This window comes from Budorcas taxicolor, chromosome 3, assembly GCF_023091745.1.
Source record: "Budorcas taxicolor isolate Tak-1 chromosome 3, Takin1.1, whole genome shotgun sequence".
In the NCBI taxonomy this organism is placed as follows: domain Eukaryota; kingdom Metazoa; phylum Chordata; class Mammalia; order Artiodactyla; family Bovidae; genus Budorcas; species Budorcas taxicolor.
In genome coordinates this window covers 48,915,325-48,934,381 of record NC_068912.1, presented here as the reverse complement: position 1 = coordinate 48,934,381, position 19,057 = coordinate 48,915,325, and the positions used below count along the sequence as shown (strand labels likewise).

General features: G+C 44.2%; 1 protein-coding gene across 1 annotated transcript in view; it reads right to left on the bottom strand.

Annotated features, from left to right (window-relative positions):
* CNN3 (calponin 3) overlaps positions 1-4,904 on the bottom strand; it is a 30,044-nt gene extending 25,140 nt beyond the window's left edge. Inside the window, exon 1 of the mRNA XM_052637147.1 lies at positions 4,622-4,904. Within this exon, the coding sequence (XP_052493107.1) occupies positions 4,622-4,678 (57 nt within the window). The 5' untranslated portion in view covers positions 4,679-4,904. The remainder of the gene's footprint in view (positions 1-4,621) is intronic.
* Between the last annotated feature and the right edge of the window lie 14,153 nt (positions 4,905-19,057).

Genomic DNA, 19,057 nt, shown 5'->3' with positions numbered 1-19,057 from the left:
AGTGCATCCTAAAGAAGATCAGTCCTGGGTGTTCATTGGAAGGACTGATGTTGAAGCTGAACTCCAGTACTTTGGCCACCTCATGTGAAGAGCTGACTCATTGGAAAGGACCCTGATGCTGGGAAGGATTGGGGGCAGGAGGAGAAGGGGACGACCCAGGATGAGATGGCTGGATGGCATCACTGACTTGATGGACATGAGTTTGGGTGGACTCAGGGAGTTGGTGATGGACAGGGAGGCCTGGCATGCTGTGATTCATGGGTCACAAAGAGTCGGACATGACTGAGTGACTGAACTGAACTGATATTTAATTATTATTCTGTGATTGCTTAATTTACTTTTTGCTGCTACTGCTGCTAAGTCTCTTCAGTCATGTCTGGACTCTGTGCCACCCCATAGATGGTAGCCCACAGGCTCCTCTGTCCCTGTGATTCTCCAGGCAAGAATACTGGAGGGGGTTGCCATTTTCTTCTCCAATGCATGCTAAATCACTTCAGTCGTGTTCAACTCTGTACGACCCTATGGACAGCAGCCCACCAGGCTCCTCTGTCCACGGAATTCTCCAGGCAAAAGTACTGGAGTGGGTTGCCATTTCCTTCTCCAAATTTACCTTTTAAAGACTTACAATTTTAGTAGTAAATCGTCTGAAGTGTGTTTTGTCTGTTGAGGGATACCATCTTGAAACCAAAAAGACTGTGTGAGAAGCTACTTTGCTCAAATCAGACATTCCCTGGGAGCGAAACTGTGAGAATGTGCATTCCAATTCCATACTTCTTAATACTCAATTAGACCCCTCCCCCAAAGACATGCCCAGGTAAGGTCACTGCATCTTCACTCACTCCTGCCTCACAGCTAACTCCTCCACTTCCCTGAGAACTGTAACTGCCCCCTGCAGCACTTGCTCTAAGACTGGTGAGGGCATACTTCACTGCATGCTCAGCTTTACAAAAAAGTACCCTGGATTCCCAGGTGGCGAGGTGGTTAAGAATCTGCCTGCCAGTGAAGGAGCTGCCGGAGACCAAGCAAGGTTCGATCCCTGGGTCAGGAAGATCCCCTGGAAGAGGAAATGGCAACCCACTCCAGTATTCTTGCCTGGGAAATCCCATGGACAGAGAAGCCTGGCAGGCTACAGCCCGTGGGGGTCACAGAGTTGGACACGACCGAGCACGCATGCATGCACCCTGACTCCAACATCAGCACCAAGTGTTGGAAATGCTGTGCTTCCCTTCAGGGCGTGTCATGTTTCCATGGTTCATATGGCACAGAGCTATTTACCTCTGGTCCCTTAGATGCAGTCAAGGGCCTGGCTCAACCTGTATGATCCATGTAAGACCTTTCTACTTTATGTTCCCACCTCTCACTGAACTATCTACACCAGCTTCTGTTTTCCTGGACCTTCTACTACATTATAGTCTTTGTAGATTGCAAGTTATAATCCTTTTATTATTAGAGAGACACTGTTATACTGCAGGCTAAAGGATTCTACTTTTTTTTTAGGCTGTTTCCAAACATCTTTTTGCCAATTAAAAACAAAAAAAAAATCTGTATGTTCTGCCATGTATTATTATCTTCTCAAACAAATATCTTAAATTGACTGATTTTCCCTTGAAATGTTATTAATTAAAGCTATCTGAGATCAAAGGTTTCCTCAATTCACTGGTAAACTGCTTTCACAGCTCAAATATAAACAGACTAAAGCCTTTTTAAAAATAAAATGGAATATTTAAAGAGGCAGTGACATACAAGTCTAAGAAATATAATACCAATGCTAATTTTCTATTATAAGAATATCCACAACATACTTATTGAGTACTTACTACAAGCCAGACACATGTCAGTAACACAAAGTTTAGAGGTGGTAAATATTACTTCCCCCATTTACTGATTAGGAAACTAGGGCAGAAATATCAAATAACTTGCCAAACATCACTCAAGGCAGTTAAGTGGCAAGGGGGATTAGAAGCCAGATCTGTCTCACTCCAAGGTCCATATCACACTACCACCCCCCACATGGTTAAATGAGGTTTTAAGAAAAAAAACAAACAAACACCAAAACTGACATTTAAGCAATCTATCACAGAGAAAAAGCAAGTTATGTTGTGCAATACACAGAGAAAAAGCAAGAAGAAATCAAAAGCTATCCAAATAAAGCAGTGTCAAAGTTCAAGTTCCACAGACCCATTCATCAGGTGGTTCTGAGCCCTTAGCTGAAATGCATTATCGCATACGAAGAATTAGCAGACAGGGATATTTGATTTCCAAGCCCAATTAAAACAGCATTAAATGAATAATCATGATGCCAGGAAGTGACAGGTGGACAGCAAAAATAGCGGGGAGGGGGACAGACAATACTGACTGGTAACAGAACAGCTCTAAGTACTCCACTAAGACATCACTCTGAGTTAAAATTCTTAGAATATTCCAACTTTCTCCTGTGATCTTGAGCAAATCACACCTCTCTGAGCTTCAGCATCCTGATCTGTAAATGATGTTGGGTAATCCCAGGAATCCTCCCCATCTCAGAGGGCTGCTCTGCTGTGGAGATCAAAAGACTTCCTATGAAAGGATACAGTCTGAAAGAACCATATAAATGAAAGGGGTTATTAAAGGTTGGTTTGATGCTTAAAGGGGTAAACCCACAGTTATACAAACCAAAAGTGAAAACCAACTTTCCAAAGATCCTGAAAGCTGAGGTTTTACTATTTTAAAAAATGTATAATAATTACAGTTATTAATGATCTAGCCTCAGTCTGTGTACTTCCTTCAGTCTACTCAATAATAAGTAGGAAAGGGGCAGAAGTTGCTTCATTAATCAGCAAAAAGATGATATTACCAACCAAGAGAAGTCAGTCACTTGAAGGACTGCCAAGGTCAGTACCTCATTTACAACGCAAAAGGTAGAGACTTAAGGGTTGCCATACAAGTATCTCAAGGGCAAATTAAAATTAATGTGCACAAGCCAGGCCAGGCTATTACATCCAGCAGATAGGACATGCTGATTCCACTGAAAGGATTCCTAAAGGTCCGCTTGCAAACCTTGGAAAGAACAACACAATAGTCTAGGGGTTTTCAATTGGTGGGGTTTGTACTCACAAACCACTCACTTTTCTGTTCTTCTAAACAATGTTCAGGAAACCGCTATCTAACACACTTGACAAGGCAAAAGATCTAAATTTCAATTTTAGATACACACACTAAAATCAACTGCTTGCTTCAAAGATTGTTTAGAATTTAGTAACAACTGAATTGATAATATGATGTGGAGACTCCGTATCAGGGATTGAGCAGAGCCACAATTCTCCCTTGGGGTGTGACAATGGTGCACTTCACAGTCCCTCAGTAATTCCCTCCACACTTCCTACATCCCCAACGCTGGGATGTTACAGTTCTGACAATGCCGGTGAATTCTACCAGAGGTAGGACGGTTCGGGGGCAATCCTGACATGCTTCGGCTCCCGGGAGGTTAATGGGAATTAAACCACAGCAGCCCGCCTTTGTGGCGCTTTGGCCAGAACAGCAGCAAGGAGACAATGAGCGTTCTGTGCGCAGTTCCGCGCGGATTGGCTGTTCTCTCCCCTCAGAAACCCCTGATGTCATGGGCTTGGAATGCAGGGAGGGAGGAAGGAAGGAGAGGGTTTGAGGAGGGGGACGCCTCTCATCTCTTTCCCAGACCGAAAGTCCCAAAGATAAACTCAACGCATTCTTATGCTGGGCAAAGTGGTAAAACCGAGGGTTAACCAAAGCCCAATCACTCCAAACTACAGTCCACCTCGGCAAATAAACCCTGAACAAAAGCAACGCACGAAGATTTCCTTGATACCGTTAAAGTCTAACGTACTACAAACTTCAGTGTTTTGGCTTTTTTAAGAAAAAAAAAAAAAAGCTCAAGGCTACAGCAGATATCCCCGAAGCGGCGCGCTCCGGCTTTGTCTCCTCTTGCCGCAAAAGCAGTAGCAACTGGCACCGGGATTCGAAAACCAGGAAGGGTTCCGGCCGGCTCGCGTCCTTCCGGTGGTCCTAAGGCCCTTGCCTGAGGCCGCTCAGCGGTCTCCCACCCGGCAAGAGGCGAGGAACAATGGGGACCCAGTTTGCCCACTAACCGCCCAACTTTACTCGCGGCTTTGAATTCCGCCCGGGGGCTAGAGTGTGTGAAGGTCCAGGGTCTGCCAGGGGTCCGGGCCGGGGTGGATGGCGGAGGCTGCTCGCTGGGTCCCCAGCCGCGCCGACGGGCCCCACCTAAGGGCGAATGACCAGGCGGGAGCGCCCCCTTCCCGGGGGGGTGCGTCCTGCAGCCGCGGACCCGCTTCTGGAACCAAGGGACGGCGCTGAGGGATTCCAAGAGCCTGGGAACCCACCGCCCGTCGCTAGCCTCGGCCCGCGGCGCTGGAACAAAGCCAGCTGAGCGCCCGGGAGCCTGCGCTTGCCGCCGGGGACAGGACGGGGACGCGCAGAAACTGTCGCGCACCCCCTTCCCCGCCCGGACATCTACTATCCGCGAAGCCCGCCAGCCGAGGCGCGCGGGGAGAAGCGCGGCCCCAGCCACCCGGGTCTCGGTCCCGGGGCGGCGCCCTGCATCCCACCTCTGGCCCCAGGGTCCCGCCCCACCCGAGCCCAGGCGTACCTTGTTCTTGACCTCGGCCGAGAGCCCATAGGAAGGGCCCTTGTTGAAGTGGGTCATGATGATCCGCGCGGCGGGAAGAGGCTGAGTTCGGGTCCGGGGGTTTCTTGCACTCGGTTTCCCCGCTCCTGGCCCCGAGGAGTGGCCGCACTACAAGATGCTCGGAGCTCGCTCTCCTGGGCGGCGCAGGAGTCGCCGGGACGCGGCGGCGGGACGCGGGCGGTGCCTCGGCTGCTCGGCCGGACGAGGTACCCCAGACGCTCCCGCTCTGCTCCGGAGTCCCGCACGAACTGCCCCCCACCGCCTCCCCCGGACTTTCAGGGATTGGCCGACGAGCCCGACCAATGGAGGGCCGCCGCCTCCCGCGTCTCCGGAGAGGGGGCGGCGCGGCCAATTGAAGGGCGCCGGGCGCCGCGCTCCCTCCCGGCGCGGGTCTCGGGCCCGGGTCCCCGCCCTCACGCCTTGCAGGGGCGAAGCGGCCCCTCCTCCAGGCCCGGCGGAGCAGGCAGCGCCGGTGGAGGCCTGTCCCGCGATGGGAGTCGCCCTGGCTCCCGGGGGCTTCCCAGAGGCCCGGAGTTCGCGTCAACTTCCAGGCATCCGCTTGCGGAGGGAAGCCCGCCAGGGTTGACCCGTGGCTGATCCACCGCCTCCTGCCTGCTCCCTGGCTGCAGACCCCGCGCGCGCAGATGGCGGGCAGGACCCCTCCATTCGATGCGGGGGGCAGCGTTGCAGCCCCTGTGCCCGAGAAAGCGGGGGGGCCCTCCTCCGACACCTGCTTCTTCCTCCCTTACCCTGCAGCTTCCCACACCTGTTGGGCTGACCTCTCCACTGCTGCCGTCCTGGGAACAGTCAAGGCTTCGGGCCAAATTCGAGCTCACTCTGGGTGTGCTGTACGGAAAAAAAGTGGGGAATATGCCATGGCAGAGCCTGGGCATTTTAAGCCATTTTCTGGATTCGCACCAACCTCTTTTTACAAGCATCTTTTATCCGGGGTTCAGCTAATCCAAAAACCCAGGTGATTGTTCTATTTCTCTCTCTCTCTCTCTCTCTCTCTCTCTCTAATCCGTAGGCTTCTTTGAGCCAGATCTTTTGTGTAGAGCTAAGTAAACTTGTATCCTTTACGCCAGAAGGGCCTCCATCCTTTCATGGTCCCGCTTCCAACGCATCACTTTCTTTCCCTCAGATCGCAAATAACTTGATAGGAGGAAGGGAACAGAACTCTCCTCATCCATCAGTGCCTGGCACTGTTCTAGACACCTCCCAAACACGTTCTCATTTACTCCTCTCAAACAACCCGTAGGTAGACATCACATCCATTTTAGGGGTGAGAAAGCCAAAACTCAGAGACCGAAGTATACTGACCCAGGTCTGCTGGCCTCAGAAGTTTTGCCTCTGGCCAGAACTTTCTCCTGCATACTTAGGACATGTTTCTATCCCTGAGAACCTAGTGGAAGAGTTCTCTTTAGCAAATACCAGTTACTGTGCCAGAACAGATCATGGAACCAGGTGTGGCAAACTGCTTGAGAGGAGGAGTCAAACTTTCTCCTGTAGTTGAGCGCGCTTGGAACAGAAATGAACAGGGCAACTTTGAAAGAAAATGCACAAAAGTGCTATTAGCTTTTCAAGGGCTTTTGACTGATTTGGTGGAGGGAGGGTAGAAGGTGCAGGAGACTAGTAGGGAGGAGAGTGAATGATTTATGTGATTTGCTAATTTAGTCAGGAGGTAAGAATGATAATTAGGTCAGTCATCCCACACAGAAATGACACAGTTGACCCAGGATTGGTGAGGCAAGCAGTTTGGGCTGCTTTTTCAGTAGTGTGATAGCGGCTGAGTGTCATGGACAAGACTTCACCCACTTTTCTTTGGGACTAAAGAGTGAGAAATGGAGGCCAAATTTGAGGTACAAGTCAGTTCTATCACATGCTGTTCCTGCTGGGATGTAAGCTTGTCTGACTACAGTAAGATGGAGAACATAGAGTCAAAATCACTTTCATCTACTTCAAGGTCATTCCTTGTATCATAGACTATACAAGAATCATATTCAATTTCATCATGGAAACAAAGACAAAAATGTGACTTTTTTGTAATGGGGGTTATTGTTTAATGGGTACAAAGGTTAGCTTGGAATGATGACAGAATTCTGGAAAATGGTTAGCGGCAATAGTCATAAAACAATGAAAATGTACTTAATGCCACTGCTGCTGCTGCTGCTAAGTCGCTTCAGTTGTGTCCGACTCTGTACGACCCTATAGACGGCAGCCCACCAGGCTCTGCCGTCCCTGGGATTCTCCAGGCAAGAATGCTGGAGTGGGTTGCCATTTCCTTTTCCAATGCATGAAAGTGAAAAGTGAAAGGGAAGTAGCTCAGTCATGTCCGACTCTCAGCGACCCCATGGACTGCAGCCTACCAGGCTCCTCCGTCCATGGGATATTCCAGGCAAGAGTACTGGAGTGGGTTGCCATTGCCTTCTCCTTAATGCCACTATATACTTTAAAATGGGTCTTTTTAAATCCCTCCCTTTCTCCTCCTTGCTACCCAACTTGATCAAACAACCATGGATACATTTTATGTCTCTGCATGTCCCTTTGTGTTTCCTAGAATTTTATATAAATGAGACCATACAGTGTTTCCATTTCAAATGGCTTCTTTCACTCAGCAAAATCATTTTGAGATTTGTTAACATTGTAGCATATATCAGTAGTTCCTCCTAGGTTTATTACTGAGCAGCATTCCATTGTAAGATTATACCACAGTATGCTGTGCTGTGCTAGGTCACCCAGTCGTGTCCAACTCCTGGGACCCCAGGGACTGCAGCCCACCAGGCTCCTCTGTCCATGAGGATTCTCCAGGCAAGAATACTGGAGTAGGTTGCCATGCCTTCCTCCAGAGGATCTTCCCAACCCAGGGATCGAACCCAGGTCTCCCCCATTGTGTGTGTATATCTATCTATCTATGTATATATATATATATATATATATATCCTCTTGTTGATGAACATTTCTATTTCCAGTTTTTAGCTATTGCAAATAAAGTTATATGAAAATTCATGTACAAGACTTTTTATGGACATATGCTATCATTTTTCTTGGATAAATACCTATGAGTGGAATGACTGGATCATAAGAAAGGTATAGGTTTCACTTTTCAAGAAATTGCCAATCTTTTCCAAAATAATTGTACCACTTTATATTCCCACCAGCAGTGTACAAGAGTTCCAGCTTCTCTGCATCCTCACCAACACTTGTTATAGTCAATATTTTTAAGTTTAGCAATTCTAGTAGATGTAAGGTGATATCTCATTGTTGTTTAAACTTTAATTTTCCCAAATAAGTAATGATACTAGGCATCTTTTCATGTGCTTATTTTTGTCATGAGTATATCTTTTTCATGAAGAATTTTTTCAATCTTTCCCCCATTTTATGTGTTTTCCTATTATAGTAGACATCTTTAACGTTAATCATTACCAGAATAGATTTAGAAAATCCTGACCAATGTCTAACAATAGAATGTGTCAGCAAATGCTAGAAAGTAAAATTTCACGTTACAAAATAACTACCAGGTGTGGCCCAACAATCTTAATTATTTTAACTGGAGCTGCCTTAATGTGCAGAATTGAAATAAATGCTCTTAAAGAGGTCAATACTACCTTTCCAAATTCCCATTAATTAAAAGAAGTTGGTGGGGAGCTGTAAGAAAGTGTCCTTTCACGGTACAAACCTGTGGGTCACATTTGTCACACACCTTCCCACTTGGACAACAGCAAAAAATGTTTCGGAGAATACACCCTGTAAATACACAATGCCAGAGAATTACAGAGAAGCAAGAAGGCATCAGTTTATGCTATTAGAAGACTCAGAGGAGACTAAGCAACTCTTAAGCACCTACTATGTGCTAAGCAATATTAGAGGTGCATCATGGGCAGTAAGATCATATAATTTATTGCCCAAATAGGAATACTTCTGAGAGTGAAAAGGGGTACTGCTAACCAGTCCATTCTGAAGGAGATCAACCCTGGGATTTCTTTGGAAGGAATGATGCTAAAGCTGAAGCTCCAGTACTTTGGACACCTCATGTGAAGAGTTTACTCATTGGAAAAGACTCTGATGCTGGGAGAGATTAGGGGCAGGGGGAGAAGGGGACGACCCAGGATGAGATGGCTGGATGGCATCACGGACTTGATGAACGTGAGTCTGAGTGAACTCCGGGAGATGGTGATGGACAGGGAGGCCTGGCGTGCTGTGATTCATGGGGTCGCAAAGAGTCGGACACGACTGAGCGACTGAACTGAACTGAACTGAACTGAACTGAACTGAATATTGTTTGTATCAGGCAGTCCTGGTAAGTCTCCTTGATAATGTTCTTTTTTATGATCCAAAATATCCCTGTTAGGCTTCCCTGGTGGCTCAGTGGTAAAGAATCTACCTGTCAATGCAGGAGACACAGGTTTGATCCCTGGTCCAGGAAGATCCCACGTGCCTTGGAGAGTTAAGCCCATGTGGCACGACTCCTGAGCCTGAGCTCTAGAGCCCAGGAGCCGCAGTTACTGAAACTTGTGCAGCCTTGAGCCCTTGCTCCACAACGAGAGAAGCCACCTCGATGAGAAGCCCGTTCACTGTAACTGGAGAGTAGCCCCTGCTTGCCACAATGAGAGGAAAGCCCATGCAGCAACAAAGACCCAGCACAGTCAATAATAACAATGTGTGCATGTGAAAGTCACTTAGTCCTGTCCAACTCTTTGTGACCCCATGGACTATACAGTCCATGGAATTCTCCAGGCCGGAATACTGGAGTGGCAAGCCTTTCCCTTCTCCAGGGGATCTTCCCAACCACAGGCATCAAACCCAGGTCTCCCACATTGCAGGCGGATTCTTTTATCAGCTGAGCCAGAAAGGAAGCCCAATAATAACAATGATAAATAGTAAGTATGCCTGTTTCAGTCAGTTCAGTTCAATTCAGTTGCTCAGTCATGTCTGATTCTTTGTGACTCCATGGACGGCAGCACGCCAGGCCTCCCTGTCCATCACCAATTCCCAGAGTTTACTCAAACTCACTTCCATTGGGTCGGTGATGCCATACAACCATCTCATCCTCTGTCGTTCCCGTCTCCTCCTACCCTCAATCTTTACCAGCATCAGGGTCTTTTCAAATGAATCAGCTCTTCACATGAGGTGGCCAAAGTATTGGAGTTTCAGCTTCAGCACCGGTCCTTCCAATGAATATTCAGGACTGATTTCCTTTAGGATGGACTGGTTGGATCTCCTTGCAGTCCAAGGGACTCTCAAGAGTCTTCTCCAACACCACAGTTTAAAAGCATCAATTCTTTGGTGCTCAGCTTTCTTCACAGTCCAACTCTCACATCCATACATGACCACTGGAAAAACCATAGCTTTGACTAGACGGACCTTTGCTAGCAAATTAATGTCTCTGCTCTTGAATATGCTGTTTAGGTTGGTCATAACTTTTCTTCCAAGCAATAAGCATCTTTTTATTTCATGACTGCAGTCACCATCTGCAGTGATTTTGGAGCCCCCAAAAATAAAGTCTGACACTGTTTCCACTGTTTCTCCATCTATTTCCCATGAAGTGATGGGACCAGATGCCATGATCTTTGTTTTCTGAATGTTGAGCTTTAAGCCAACTTTTTCACTTTCTTCTTTCACTTTCATCAAGAGGCTCTTTAGTTCTTCAATTTCTGCCATAAGGGTAGTGTCATCTGCATATCTGAGGTTATTGATATTTCTCCCGGCAATCTTGAGTCCAGCTTGTGCTTCTTCCAGCCCAGCGTTTCTCATGATGGACTCTGCATATAAGTTAAATAAGCAGGGTGACAATATACAGCCTTGACGTACTCTTTTTCCTATTTGGAACCAGTCTGTTGTTCCATGTCCAGTTCTTACTGTTGCTTCCTGACATGCATACAGATTTTGATAATTAAAATGATCACTCATTTAATGGCATGACTCACAACAACCCTGAGATGGTAAATATTATCTATTCCCATTTTGCAATCAGAAACTAAGATTTAGAAAGGATACACAACTTGGCCAAAGGCAGGTGGTTAATGGAGAGCAAAATTAGGATTTGAAACCAGGCTTGCTTTAGGATGATTTCTCAGAAACCAATTTCCCAGATCCCTCAAGAATCTAAAATCTCTTTGGCAAGGCACATCTGCTCTTCTTTTTTTAAATTTTGGCTTCATCTTGTCCATCTGTGAAGTACCCATCACTCACTTCACGTGATATGTTAGTCTTTTAATCACAGACGCATTCACTTGGCCGACATGTCAAAGGGTTTACCCTATGCCCTGAGGCAGTTATTGGGTCCAAGGAGGCATATGATCCAAGCAGGGCCCACCATTGTTCTTTTGGGTCAACCGACATAGAATCTGAATATTTTGGTTACAGCAGATAGAACACTAACTCAAAGTGATACAGACAGAAAGATGGATTCATGTGACAGAAATGCTTGAAGTAGGTCTAGCTTTATGCGTGACTGACTCAGGGACTCAATCAAAGGGTATCACAAGCCAGTACATCTCCACATACCTCCTCTCTTCCATTGTCCCTTCCCTTTTGGTGCCAGGCTTACCACCAGAAGTTCCAGGCTTACATCCTAACCTCTTAGTAGCCACAAACACACACACACACACACACACACACTCACACACACTAGACATAATAGAAAAATGAACCATTTCTCGATAGTCCCAACAAAAGTCCCAGAACTGAGTCTCAATAACCTGCTTTGGGTCACCTAACCCTCTGTACAGCAATCTCATTAGCCACAGGGAGAAAAGCTCTGATTGGCAGGTCTGAGCCTGAGATGGTACGGGAGGTAAGTAGGCAGCTCCCCAATCACCATAGGATTCTTTCTCTCAAAGAGGGTGCCTAAACTTTATTTGCCTCAGGCAAAAAGTCTAGAGATAACCTGTAAGGAAGTCATCCAGAATACCCAGCCCCTCCTTTCTCTTATTGTCAGTTAGGCACCAAGATTTTATCAATGGCTTACCTGCATTCCCTTTTCTTCATTTCCAATAGCCTAGAGTTGAGGTTCTTATCATGTCTTGTCTGGGAAGGACATCCTGACCCCAGGCTTCCTCTCCCAGATTTATCTCATTACTTTTTAAAAACAGTATTTTACTTTCTAAAGAGACTATTACTGGGAATTCCTCGGTGGTCCAGTGCTTAGGACTCCCTGCTCTCACTGCCAAGGGCCCCGGTTCAGTCCTAATTGGGGAACTAGGCGATGCATCATGGTGGAAAATAATAATAATAGACTATGACTATATGATCCTGGAGAAGGGAATGGCAACCCACTCCAGTTTTCTTGCCTGGAAAATTCCATGGAGAGAGAAGCCTGACAGGCTACAGTTCACAATGTTGCAGAGTTGGACACGACTGAGTGACTAACACACACACACACACACACACACACACACACACTCACTATATGATCCAAATTTCACTTCCGTGTGTATACACAAAAGGCATGAAAGCAGGATCTTTAGATATTTGTACACGCATGTCCACAGTAGCATTATTTGCAATAGTCAAAGGTGAAAATAACCTAAGGGGCTATCAATGGATGAAAGGAAAAGCAAAATATGGTATATACATACAATAGACTATCACTCAGCTTTAAGGATAAAAAAGGAAATTCTGACACATGCTACAACATAGACAACCCCCGAGAACATTATGCTAAATGAGATGAGCCAGTCCGCAAAGGAAAAATACTATAGGATTCCACTTATGTCACATACCTAGAGTAGACAGAATCATAGAGACAGAAAGCAGGCTGGAGGTTGCCAGGGGCTGGGGAGCGAGAAGTGAGTTCTTATATAATGGGTATGGAGTTTCAGGTTTACAAGATGCAGAATTCTGTGGATGACTGGTGTGATTGTGGCACAACAATGTGAATATGCTTAAGGCTGCTGAATGGTACACTTAAAATGGATAAAATGTATGTTGTAGTTCACCACAGTTAAAAAAAATATGATGCTTTAATCACTTTTCTAAATATACTATGATCATGACATACACCCTACTTAAAAGTCTCATGGCTCTTCATTTGGCTGCAGGGCCAAGCCCAAGCTCTCCCACTCACAAGGTTTTTTCATAATGAGGATATCAAGAAATCATGTATGCAAAGTGCTTAGGGATGTGGCAATGCCCAGCACAGAGCATTCACTCAATAATTGGGTGTTATTGCCATTACCATCACCACCACCCTATTATCTGGCCTCTCCATACTTTTCTGGCCTGAGTAGTCCGTACTGTTTCACAATTAGGTGCCTCTACATAACCTGTTTTTTTTTCTGCTTCTGTTCTTTCACATTTATCCTTCAAAATCCAACTCAAATATTGCCTTTCCCCCAGAAGCCTTCCTTGTATCACACACCTCCAGTAGGCTTATTTATTCCCTTCCCTGTGTGTCCTTTCTAAATATTTTGTAACTACTCCTATTATTGCTTCTGACAGTGTATTTAATTTACATGTTTACATGCTAATGATCTTCCTAGATTCTGAGTAGATTTAGGACAGAAAACTGTATTGTTGATTGCCTCATTCCTCAGCATCTTATATTGAGGGTAGCGTATAGTTGATGGTCAAGATGCTTACTCAATGAAAGACTGACAAGCACTTTCTTACAAATCTTATCTCATTTAACCCTTACACCAGGAATTTTAGGAATATACTACTGTCCTCAGTTTTTTTTTCCGATGGAAGAAGCAGAGGCTCAGAGAGGTTAATAACTTGTTCAAGGTGGCACAGCAGTGATATTACCAGAATTTAGGGTTGTTTCTGCTTCTGAACCTCATGGTTTTCTTACTGCACTATCCTTATAATTCACAGTCTCCTCAGGGAGGAAATGCAATAAAAGCAGGAAAGTGAGAGCTAAATTCTGAGATTGCTCAGATTTGGTGAGAGGAAAAAAAAAGGAGAGAGAGAGATGGAACAAGTGAAACAATAAAGAAGTGACCAAAAAAAAAAAAATCACTAAAAGGAATCCAGAAAAAAAGGTAGAAGACTGTTTTAAGAGCAAACGTGAGTAACTATAAGACCAAAAAAAAAAAACCCTTTTATTTTTCACTATGGTCCTTCTTGATGAAAAGCCCCAAGAGCACAGTAGAAATCAAATTACCAGGGCTTCCATGGTGGCCCAGTGGTTAAGAATCTGCCTTGCAGTGCAGAAGACAGCAGTTTGATCCCTGGTCTGGTAAGATCCCACATGCCGTGGGACAACTAAGCTCGTGCTCCACAACTACTGAGCCTGAGCTACAGAGCCCACAGACTGCAAGTACTGAGCCCCTGTGCCTCAGCTACTGGAGCCTGCGTGCCCTGGAGCCTGTGCTCCGCAACCAGACAAGCCACCGCAACGAGGAGCATGCACACGGCCACCCACTCTCCACGAGGGAAAGCCCTCGCACAGCAGCGAGGACCCAGCACAATCAAAAGAAAACAACAGCAACAAAAACTATCTTAAAAAGCTTTGTTTTTTTTGTTTTTGTTTTTTTTTTTAAGGGAAGGGTCAGTGAAGAAATGGAGGCAGCAGGAATGGGAAACCCATCTCTAGCGGGAAGAAGCAGAGAAGTGCAGTGGTTCTTAATAAGAAGGCAGGTGGGCTGAGAGGAGCAGGTGTACAATGGAAGGGGCTGAGAGAGCTGGACAGATGGCTGGCTGTTCGTGGAGCCAGAAGACCCAGCAGGAGCTGAGAGACTAAAGTGCTTCTTCTGGATTTCTAGGAGGGAGGGCTGCCCCCTCCTCCCCACACCCCACCTCCTGCCTTGGTTTCCCTTTCTCTTTCTCTCTCTCCTTCCTGCCTTCATTCCCATATTGATTCACCCCTCATTCATTCTCTTTCTGTGTCTTCTATGCTCTTCTCTCTCCTTTTACTTTTATTCTTGCCTTATTCCTGCCTGAAGCCACTGGTAATATCTAGTCATTTTATATATTGTCATTCAAGATGAAAGAAATCGTTGACTGTTGAAGCTTGGTGTTCAAAATCAAACCAATCCTTCACCAGCTGCCAGAACTTGGCAGTCTGCGGAAACAGTTTAGGAAGAGGGGTGAGATCCCAATCAGGGATTCACAACCTTTGAAAAACTATTATGCAAGGGTGTGTGTGTGTGACATCTTTCTTGAAGAGGATCCTATTGCTTTCCTTGATTGTCAAAGGGAAAGAGGATCATAAAGGTTCTCATTGCATCATACAGTTGCCTCATTTTAACTTTATAGTAGTTGTGTTCTTGATTTTGGGATGTGTTTTAAAACTTCTGTTGTAAGAAGTAGTGTTAACATCAAGAAATCAAGAATCTCAGTTAAGCAACCATTTTGAAATGCAAAATGACTCACATTCCAATCTTTGTTGCTTGTCAGAAAGTTTAGATAACTTAAGATGCTATCAAAATGCTAATGCTGTTTAATTCCTTTGTAAACTTGTTTACTTAGGAATGCAAAGGCCAGAGTTCCTTATTGAAATGCAATTCCTTTTCGCTCTTTGAGACAGCAGGAATCATTTTTTCAATGGTCTAAATTTCAGCACATAGCACTATTCTAACAAAGGAGAATATTTTCACAGAAAGTTGCCTAGCACCTGTTTCTTAAATATGTTCACTGTTGGAAAAGAGACATTTTGTTTAACAGTATTAAAAACATAATATAGCCAGCTAAACTAACTGGGTTTTTCTTTATTAATTTTTATCAGAATATAGTTGTTTTACAATGTTGTGTTAGTTTCTGCTGTACACCAAAGTGAATCAGCTATGTGTATAAATATATCCCCTCTTTTTTGGATTTCCTTCCCATTTAGGTCACTGCAGAACACTGAAGATAGTTCCCTCTGCTATACCCTAGGTTCTCATTACTTATCTTCTTTATTTGTAGTATGCTGCTGCTGCTGCTGCTAAGTCACTTCAGTCATGTCCGACTCTGTGCGACCCCATAGACGGCAGCCCAACAGGCCCCCCCCTCTCTGGGATTCTCCAGGCAAGAACACTGGAGTGGGTATATGCCTATGGGGTCACACAGAGTTGGACATGACTGTTTAACTGAGCAAACACACACACAGTGTATATACATCAATCCCAATCTCCCAATTCATCCTGCCCTCTCATCCCCTTTGGTATCCATACATTTCTCTAGGTCTGTGCTCTATTTCTGCTTTGCAAATAAGTTTATCTGTATTATTTTTCTAGATTAACTGGATTTCTTTTTTACTTCTCAGTAGATTATAAACTCCAGGAGGGCAGGAACCAATCTGTTCAACATTATTATCTCCCACACTTTATACACAGTGAACGTGAATGTGAACGTGAAATTGCTCAGTTGTGTCCGACTCTTTGCGACCCCGTGGACACGAGGCTCCTCAGTCCATGGGATTTTCCAGGCAAGAGTATTGGAGTGGGTTGCCATTTCCTAGCCATTCAATAAATATCTAATGAAAAAATGAAAAACAGCAAGCTGATAACAGAATGTACTTTATAGAAATCATTTTTTGAATTTTAAATTTAGAAATCAGTTCTGAAGGCATGTCATTTGATCAACCTTTCTCTCATTTCATTCATTAATTATTTGTTGCATATCCACTCTGCATTGAGGGTTCTTCTAGCCTCAAGAAACAAAATGGTAAATCAGACAGTTAAGATTTTTCTTTTTATTTTCTTTATTTGGCCATGCCATGCACATGTGGGATCTTAGTTCCCCAATCAGGGATGGAACCCATGCCCCCTACATTGGAAGCACAAGTCTTAACCACTGGACCTCCAGGGAAGTTCCAATGGGAAAAGAATTTGAAAAAGAATAGAATAAAAATAAAATTTTAAAAAATTTATAAAGTAAAAACCATCCTGAAACCTGCTTAAAAAAAAAATCCTTCTTGGGGACTTCCCTGCCAGTCTAATGGTTTAGACTCTGTGATTCCACTGCACGGGGCATGGGTTTGATTCCTAGTCAGGGAACTAAGATCCCACATGCCTTGCAGCAAGAGAAAAAAAGATTCTTTTTAGGAGCTTACTTAAGCAAATACAACAGGGGAGATAATTTCCTGTAGTCATGAAAACAGCGTATCAGTATTCTGCTGGAGAGTCTGTGTGCAGCTTCAGAGAGGGTAGTCAGGGAGCGGTGATGTTTAAGTGGAGACAAAGGCCAGAAGATTCAAGATACAGACAGAACTGGCTGGAGATCTTGAGTAAGATGGAGAAGGATGACGTGGGAGAGGTAGGCAGAGGCCAGATCAGGAAGGTATTGAAGGCTGCAAGGAGTTTGGCCTCAGAAGAGTAACAATGGTGATCTGAGGTCCTGAAAAATTCTTTTGTATTTATTTTCTGAAAAATAAGTGAAGTGTTGAGATGACTTAAAAATAGAAATTCTTGAGTGAGTTATCTGATACCTTATCCCCCAAAATGACATTAAGTAGGTGGACCCATTTTCCAGTCATTCTGGATAAATAAGCCCCTATTAAATTATAATGCTTGTTCAAGTGAAATTCTTATTACTTAGGGGAGGAATGTGGTCCCCATAACAGGAAAACATTTTTCCACTCTTTTTTGTGTGTTTAGAATTGGCCACTCTTTTAGTTTCCATCTCTTTCTCCAGTTTTGCATTTTAAAATACTTGGATCCTGATCACAGATTTAAAAAATATTTTGACCTCACCCAGTCTTTTTTTTTCAAAAAGTTTTCAAAGCAACTTGCATTGTAAAGTGATGCAAGCACTCTTTACTTTCAGCTTGAAGCAGGTATAGGTATGAACTATAGGCATTACAGTCATTCCTCGAAGATATTATGAGTTCAGTTCCAGATCACTGCTATAAAGCAAATGTTGCAATAAGGCAAGTCACACAACTTTTTTGGTTTCCCAGTGCATATAAAAGTTATGTTTATACTACACTGTAGTCTATGAAGTGTGCACTAGCAGTATGTCTAAAAACACAGTGCACATACATTACTTTAAAAAATACTTTATTGCTGAGAAATGCTGACCAACAACTGAGCCTTTAGGGAATCATAATCTTTTTGCTGGTGGAGGGTCTTGCTTTGATGTTGATGGCTGCATACTGATCAAGGTGGTGACTGCTGAAAGTTGGGGTGGCTTTGACAATTTCATAAAATAAAACAATGACATCTGCCACACAGATTGACTCTTCCTTTCATGAACAGTTTCTCTTTAGCATGCAATGCTGTCTGACAGCATTTTACCCACAGGAGAACTTTTCAAATTGAGGTCAATTCTCTCAAACCCTGCTGCTATTTTTTCAACTCAGTTTATGTGATTTCTGAAATCTTTTGCTTTCATTTCAACATTCTTCACAGCATCTTAACCAGAAGTAGATTCCATCTCAAGAAATTAATTTCTTTGCTCCTCCCTAAGAAGCAACTCCTTATCCATTCAGGTTTTATCTTGAGATTACATCACTTTGGTTAGTCACATCTTCAGGCTTTGCTCCTAGTTCTCTTGGTATTTCCACCACAATTGCAATCACTTCCTCAATTGACATTTTGAACCCCTCAAAGTCATCAATGAGGGCTGAAATCAACCTCTTCCAAAACCTGGTAATTGTTGATTTTTTAATCTCTTCCCATAAATCACAATGTTCTTGATGGCATCTAGAATGGTGAATCCTTTCCAGAAGGTTTTCAACTGACTTTCCCATCCATCAGAGGAATCCCCAATTGATGGTCGCTACAGACTTATGAAATGTATTTCTTAAATAATAAAACTTGAAAGTTGAAATTACTCCTTGATCTGTGGGCTGCAGAATGGATGCCGTGTCAGCAGGCTTGAAAACACCATTAATCTCATTTCACATCTCAATCAGAGCTCTAGGTGACCAGGTGCATTGTCAATGAGCAGTAATATTTTGAAAGTAATCTTTTATTTCTGGGCAGTAGCTCTCAACAGTGGGTTTAAGATATTCAGTAAACCATGTTGGAAACAAATGTGCTGCCATCCAGGCTTTGTTGTTCCGTTTATAGAGCACAGGCAGAGTAAATTTAGCCTAATTCTTAAGGGCCCTAGGATTCTCAGATTGGTAAATGAGCACTGGTTTCAACTTAAAATCACCCACTGCATTAGCCCCTAACAAGAGAGTCAACCTGTCCTTTGAAGCTTCGAAGCCAGGAAGTGAAAATCTGCTTTTTCGTATAGCACCTTCATTAACGATCTTAGCTGTATCTTCTGGATAACTTGCAGCTGGTTCTATATCAGCGCTTGCTGATTCATCTTATACTTTTACATTATTGGAGATGGTTTATTCCCTTAAAACTCTGCTAGTTTTAAGCTTTTCTTCTCCAGCTTCCTCACCTTTCTCAGCCATCTTAGCATTGAAGAGATTTAAGGGCTTGCTCTGAGTTAGTCTTTGACTTAAGGGCATGCCATGCGTATTTTGATCTATCCAGACCACTAACACTTTCTCCATATCAGCAAGAAGGCTGTTTC